This window comes from Anomalospiza imberbis, chromosome 13 (assembly GCF_031753505.1).
Source record: "Anomalospiza imberbis isolate Cuckoo-Finch-1a 21T00152 chromosome 13, ASM3175350v1, whole genome shotgun sequence".
NCBI lineage: Eukaryota > Metazoa > Chordata > Aves > Passeriformes > Viduidae > Anomalospiza > Anomalospiza imberbis.
Genome location: NC_089693.1, coordinates 10,873,299 through 10,880,731, shown reverse-complemented (window position 1 = coordinate 10,880,731; position 7,433 = coordinate 10,873,299). Strand labels below are relative to the sequence as shown.

At 37.1% G+C, this 7,433-nt stretch overlaps 1 protein-coding gene and 1 long non-coding RNA gene across 5 annotated transcripts in view; one reads left to right on the top strand and one right to left on the bottom strand.

The window, feature by feature from the left end:
* Positions 1–242: 242 nt before the first annotated feature.
* Positions 243–7,433, top strand: part of SLC12A1 (solute carrier family 12 member 1) — a 46,170-nt gene continuing 38,979 nt past the window's right edge. For 3 of the 4 annotated variants that reach the window (XM_068203907.1, XM_068203906.1, XM_068203904.1), the window contains exons 1-4: positions 243–389; positions 2,213–2,809; positions 6,841–6,975; positions 7,175–7,250. In XM_068203907.1, coding sequence (XP_068060008.1) covers positions 2,399–2,809; positions 6,841–6,975; positions 7,175–7,250 — 622 coding nt within the window. In that variant the 5' untranslated portion in view covers positions 243–389; positions 2,213–2,398. Of the gene's footprint in view, positions 530–2,209; positions 2,810–6,840; positions 6,976–7,174; positions 7,251–7,433 lie in introns of all 4 variants that reach the window. The other variant, XM_068203905.1, reaches the window with a different exon arrangement.
* The window catches only part of LOC137481928 (uncharacterized), a 37,627-nt gene continuing 35,062 nt past the window's right edge, over positions 4,869–7,433 (bottom strand). Inside the window, exons 5-6 of the long non-coding RNA XR_011003764.1 lie at positions 6,688–6,895; positions 4,869–5,377 (exon numbers count right to left, since the gene is read on the bottom strand). This is a non-coding gene — a long non-coding RNA (uncharacterized lncRNA). The remainder of the gene's footprint in view (positions 5,378–6,687; positions 6,896–7,433) is intronic.

Here is a 7,433-nt window from a genome sequence, read left to right as displayed (position 1 = left end):
CTGAACTCTTGTTATCTGCATGACTATATATGCAGAACTGAAAGATAGAGAGAGTATGATCTGTGCAGAATCAGGCATAGCAGGGAGGGAAATGGAGATAACAAAAGTATTTTCAGGCCCCCTTAGAAATTTCACAATGCCATAAACCCAGTAATTGTAATGGATAGGTACATTTGCTGGTTAAAAGTTAACAAGCTAGAATGCCTTTCTAAATCACCATCTAGAAATGTTTTGAAAGAGAGGGATTGGATAGTCTACTCAGTGTATTAAACAGGAGAAAAATCTGGCCAATAAGGCAAAGTCTGTAATGCCTCAAAGAGAGGGTCACACTATATGCATGAATAAAAGAGACAGATTGTCCTTCCCTAAAAACACAGATTGAATGGTAAGTTAAATTACCCTGAATAAGGTAGACTTGATTATATATGCATAATGCTGGAAAACTAAATACAAACTTAATGGCAAATAACAGGGATCTCTGGAAATACACTATGAAAATCTAAGTATCATTTTCAAGAACAGCAGAAAGGTAAGAGATTTTACTTTTCCTAGCAAAACACTAATATGGAAATAAGACAGTGAAATGACAAAATAATTTTACTTGGTAGCAAACATTTCATTGTCATCAAAGAATCAGGATTTCATTCAGTCATGGAGATGGAAACAAACATTGTTTCACTGACCTTAATGACAGAAGATTTGTCTTTGCTCCTTCATGCCTGAAGATTAAACACTTCTTTGCAACTTTAAAAGGCTGAAGGAAGCAGAATATTATGATCATAAATGTTTAATAATAATAATAACAACAATAATAATAACAATAATACAAAGGCAGTAGAAGTAAAATAAACTAAATAAAGTAATATGTTGCTGTGAGGCTTATATAACAGTAAGCAAGAAAACTAACATAAATATGCAGAGTGACAAAGAGGTGTCTCAGCAGAGAGGTGACAGCAGAATATTACCTGTTGCTGATGGAAGAAATAAGAAAATATGCTTCAGCTGTAACTCATACTGAAGATGGAAGGTATCTGATTACCAGCTCTTCAAATTATAATTTGGATATGTGATTTTAGAGAAAATTTACATTGCTGAGCTATAAATATTGATGCCATATTTTATCTTTCAGTGCCAAAGGGCCAAATCATTGAGAAATTTGAATTGAAAAAATCTTAGGGGTTCATCTAGTCCAACCTCTTGCAAAAATATGGAACTTTTAAAAAAAAGTCTGTAATGGGCTTATTTTTCCAGATTTTCAAGTCATATATTTGTTTATAAGATATAGTTTGTTTCTAAAACTTTCTGCTTTTACAAATGCTTGTGGAGTTTCAATGTCTAAGCATGCTCTGGTTTAGTGCTTTTGAACAAGCTGGGCTCCTACTGAATTATACAAGTCTGTACAACCACATTCCCTTATCTCCTTAGAAATATGTTTCAAGACAAATGATTGCCATCATTTCAATAGCTCATTTCAGGGCTTTCTAAGCCATACTTTAAATTGCTGCAGAGGTACTTAACCCACTAGAGGCCTTAAATATACATACCCCTCTTCTCTTGGCATTTTTGTTTGCTTGTGTGTTTTCTTTGAGGAGGTCTGTGTGGGAAAGAGGAGGTGAGAAGCAGATTATACAGCTGAGTGTTCACCTCTCTTTGGGCTGCCACTCAGGGGGACCTGGACAGGCCAGAGGAATGGGCCAGCAGGAATCTCATTACATTCAACAAGGACAAATACAAATCTTGTACCTCAAAGAGATTTAACATCTGCACCGTATAGGGAGCAACTCTCCTGGAAGGGACTGGGGGAGCAGGCTACAGAGGAGTGAGCCCCATGCTATCCATGTGTTAATTGCATGATCATGTTCCAAGCTTGTGTACACGGATGCTCACCATGTCACCCTGATCTTCTGTGGGTTTTCATAAAACAGATTGAAACTAGAGGAGTTCTTGGCCCATTTAACAGCTCAGGCCTTAACCTCCTCTGGAGCTTGTACCAAAATACTGCTGGTTTGGTTAGAGGGTCAAGTGCATCAATCACAGATGGAACATCTCCACAAGCTCTGTCTTTTCTTCAACTATATTTTTACTCAACAAGTCATAGGATGACAGTCTCATGGATACTTGGCGAGGCAGGGGAGAGGGGAGAGCTTGTGGTGGAAAACTTATCTAACCATCCAAGATAATAGAAATAGTTTATTTCTATCTTTTATAGCAGTAAACCAGCAGCCAACATCAGGAAGACTGCTTAGAGATTCAAGAGAAAATTCTCAGCCCTTCATTACTTGAGAAGCAAAGACCTGATATGCAACAGCACTAAACCCTTTGCTGTATCTGCAACTGTGTGGCTGCAGCCACAGAATAGTACACGGATCAGTGACCTAAGTCTGTAGCATCCCTGAAGATGTCAATGAACAATGCACCAAATGTATTCTTGGATCCAAATGCAAATCGGTTTCAAGTTAACATAATTAATGAAGACAATGACAACAATGAAACAACCCAGGAGGATGTGGGCTCTGACCCGCCACATTACGAAGAAACATCTTTCACTGATGAAACACATAACAGACTAAGAATCAGTTATAGACCAGGAAAAAGAGAATTATATGACAATTTCCGGCAAAATGGGGAGAAAACAGAAGCTAGCTTGCATCCTTATGATACTCACAGTAAAATGTATTATCTACAAACTTTTGGCCATAACACAATGGACCCAGTTCCCAAAATTGATTATTATAGAAACACTGGCAGCGTCAGTGGGAATAAGATCAGCAGACCAAGCTTATTAGAAATTCATGAACAACTGGCAAAGGTAAGTGAAAAGGAAAGATATAATTTTTCTCTATTCCATTTCCAGACTGTTAATCCTGTTTATTAATAAGAGAAAGTCCTTAAATTCATGGACCTTGCCCAAGAGAAAAAGTACAAGTAACTAGTTACCATAGTTCCTTTGGTAGCTGCAGTTTGTTCTCTGCTCCGTACCCTGCTCAAAGAAAAGATTTTTATTAAAACGTAATTACAATGTACTTGATAAGCTGAAAAACATAGCTTCATCTTGTCTAAAAGTATGGATCTAACAAATCTCTTCTGTTTCACATAAGAGTTAGGATGGCAGATGGTGAATGTCAATTCATACTTTAACCAAGCTACACAATTCACACTTATTCTAAACTTGAATTTTACATCAATGCATACTAATTTTGACAGATTCCTCCATTTTACTCATAAACCAATATAAGTATTATAAAAAAAATTATGTGAAACAAATGCAATTTCAGTTAATCAGATATCCAGAGCACTACCTGTTTGTTGCTGTAACAAACCCAAACAGCAAGAAAGAATCAAGAACGAGGGTGTTGAGGAATAGCAGACAACACTTCCCAGGTGCTAATTCAGTTAACAAATCTGAAGCTAATATGCACTTATCAGGGCAGGGTTGGAAAGAGAAATATCATTGCTATAGTTAAATTGAGACTAAAAGTGTCAATATGCAGCAAAACCTCCTGTTCTTTTGTTGAGTTAGACAATTGTGAAATGAGAAAACTTGAGAGAAAACAAGCTCTCACCCCCATTCTGCTCAGTTCTTCCTACTTCTGAGGCCTGAATAATTTGGACAAGCTTCTGATTTTTGAATGCTTGTCCAGATCTTGTTCAGTCTTCTGTTCTCTGGCAATTCCTCTTTCCTATGGAGGGTTAATATAAAGCAATGAAATCAAGAAAAAATATAGCCATTAGTAAATTAGGACCTGATTTTTTAGGATCTTATTAGGGCAGCTTTCTAGTTTTGGCCTGACTTTTATTAAGCTTTATTTAAATTAAGCTTTCCATACCATATGCCTGTGTAAAATGGCTTAAAAGGACAAACATTTCCAAAGATGAAAACAAAGCAGATACGAAAGGGGAAACATACTAATTTTGTATCCCTACTCGTTTGTAGATGTACAAACTGCTACTCAAAGGACTAAACACATTTCCATGCTCAGAAGAAATATCATCTTATAGAAATAATTTACTTCAGTAGTGGCCAGAAAGGAGTAAAACTGTATCTTGGCTTTGAACATAATGCTGAATGAACATGTACTGAACATCAGCACAATAAAGGATTTTCAGTTTTGATGGTAACCAGAAAATTCTGAGTTTTTTACTGTTGTATCTCTCAATGGTTTGTATATTTTAAACAAAAGATAATATTTTTAGGTTTTTTTTTTAAGGCTTTCACTTAAAGATGATTAAAAAGGCAGATTACATCACAGAGTAAAATGAAGAGAAAATTGTTTCACATGTTGGGACTGTAAGTAAAAAGAGAGAAAAGCATAATCTAACTTAGAGATTTCCAGACTTTTTCCTGTATCCATCTTACAGAAAGATAATCTTATGCCTTTCAAAATAGGAAGGTGAATGTCATAGGTAATGGGATTTTTGTTACACTGGCAGCCAGCTGTGCCCTTTTGTGGGTTGTGGCCCTGTCTGGGAGCACAACCACAGCTCTGGAACAAACGATGCCCCATTAGCATGGCTGGAGCCCATTCCTGCCTGTCCCATGATCTCACTTGCTGACCTTGGACAAATCACTTCTGTCTGCAGAGCTTTAGCTGGAGAATAAACAAACACGAAGTCACCAAATACAAGCTTAGTAGGAAAGAGAATGGAGATGTCTGAGAAGGCAGAGCTCTCTCAGGAGGCACAGGCTGTGCGTGCGCTGGATGGGGCCCCAGCCCCCGGCAAGGAGGGGAGGAGAAGCCACATTGAGTGTGGACAGGAGTCACTGTAACAGCCCAGGGTGCACTTTTGAAGCAGATGCTTTATTCCTTTTTTACTGAAACACTAAAATCTGGGTTTACCACACTATACCCCCAAGGCAATCCCACCCCCTTGCCCCGGCTTTGAAACTCAAGTTTTTGAAGACAACTTGTTCTGTCAGAGCCCATTGCAAGATTCTGATAAGAAGTGGCGTATGTTTGACTTCAGATTGCTAAACATCACATAAGCATTCCCATTGTGCTTTGATGCTGGGCTTAACATCAGAAGATAAATATTAATATTTAATACATTTTTTAACATGTAATTTTTCAAATGTCAGAATGTAAGACAGGCTGAAAGGAACTTCAAATATCTAGTTTCCACACTGCTGGACTCAAATGTGTGTCATCTTTTAGCAAGACGTGTCAGCTTTTGCACACATTAAAGCCAATTAAATCCCTAAAAAATAGTCTAAGTGCTATTTCACAGCTGATGGATGGTGATAATTACTTGGGCTTAATATTTACCCTACATAAGAAGTAATCTAACCTTTCTTCCTCTTGGTTGTTCTCCACACTTGTTATGGAGATTTGATGAGCTCATCATCTTTAGCCTCAGGAGAGATGAAGACTAAGCCATTCTGAAACAAGGAAAGGAAAATGTTTGGGTTAGTTTTTTGGGGTTTTTTTAAAGCAGTTAAGTTTTTATTTTAGTAGCATTTCAAAATGTTCTGTCACTTTTATTCCACATCCTTATGCATGAGTAGCACAGGTACAACTGCTTGGTAAATAACCAATCATTCACTAAAGCACACCAATTTAAAATGCATTTATGGAAGGTTTAAGGCCATAATTTATGATAATGGCACAGAGAGGACAAATTAATTCAAACTACAGAGGAAACAACTTGTTTCAAGTACAAAGACCAAGGCCTTTTAATTTTTTGTCTTTGAAATTCTAACCACTGTAGCAAAAGCCTGTCATATTATTCTGCTAATTTTCCTTCATTGACTTCAATCATTTACTGTATTTTGAGCAAACACAGACATTATTATTTCAGGGTAGGAACTGTCAAAATTATCTAAGTATCTCAAAGGAGCTCAGTCACAGGCTTTCAACAGATCTTGTATTCCCACTTTTCTTAGGGCCAGCAGGGAAATAAGCACCAAGTTTAGCCCATGTTAAAACATATTATCCAATCACTTATTTTTCAATTGTGAGCACAGTCCAGGATTTACCATGTCAGAGGCATTCTAAAACCAATTCCTCACAGAAACAGTGAGAGCTCTGAATGAAAAAAATTAAAATTAAATTAAAAGACAATTACAATGAGTACAAATCTCAGCACCATGAGTAATTCCTATTCAAGCCACAAGAAACATATCATGCGGCTAAATTGCCTCGAAGATTCTGGGGCAAGAGAGCTGAAGAGATAAAATACACATTTATGTCTGTAACTGATGTGAACAATCTAAAATTCTGGGCTACTTACTCTGGTTGTACCATAAATATGGCAATTTCTAATCCTATCTACTATGGTAATTGTGGCTAAGCCATAGAAAAGATTATTCCATTTTTACATTTCCCTGGTGTTTCTCTAATTGTTTTCATGACTATGTTACCCATCTGCTGCTGCAGTTATGTTTGTACTTCATTCAATGGGAAACACTAGATTTCATCAAAGAATTTAACCACGCTGCACTCAATTAGGTCTTTTTTCAATGTTTGCAATTATCCCCATTTCTACACTTAGTGTTATTCATAAATTGTTGCAAGACCATGCAGAGGCCAACCACAAGACCCTCATTATATCAGATGCTCTACTAACATGTCAAAACAACATATATGTGGAATAGCTTACAATAAAACCAGGGTAGTATCAGATCAGGTAATAATTTATTTACTCTGCTTAAGTGATTCTTTCATCTCCTCCCCTTGTTAGCAAGCCCACCTGCTGATGCCTGATGTGAGCAGAATATTGCTCTCTACTCCAGTGACTGTAAAATGTGATCTTTGGAATTCTTTTTTATTATGTCTCCCTTATGCAGCCAGGTATCCTCTGCCTGGCCCACAAAATGTATTTGTTTTCTGTGTGATCCTCCAGAACATTGCTGTGAGCACCGGCTCAGTCGAGAGAGTGGCAAATGGAGAAAGCACCGCTGGAGATGAGACAGCAGGCAGCAAGGACGAAGAAAACAAAACAGGATTTGTCAAGTTTGGATGGGTGAAGGGTGTGCTGGTGAGAAACTTACCTACATTTCTAAAAAAAATAATTAAAAGAAAATAAAATCAGTTATTTTACACTTAAGTCTTTGAAGAATTAAGAGAGGGAGGCAGACTTCAGGGATGTTTGGGGTGAAATGCACTTTATCACCCTTCTGGTTTTAAACATTACTTTCAACCTTGAACTAATGCAGTAATTTTTCTTTAAAACCTAGGTAAGATGCATGCTTAATATTTGGGGTGTGATGCTCTTTATTCGACTTTCCTGGATTGTAGGTCAAGCAGGAATTGGTATGTATCTTATTCAATATCATTTTCAACAGTGAAAGGGATAAAGAGGATAAACTATACATGATCATGATTAATATATAATCTGAGATGTGCATTTGCATGTTGAACTGAATAATGTTTTCAAATGCTTGCCAGGGTAAAAGACATTAATCCTCCAAACTATTGGAACTTTCCAGACTCACA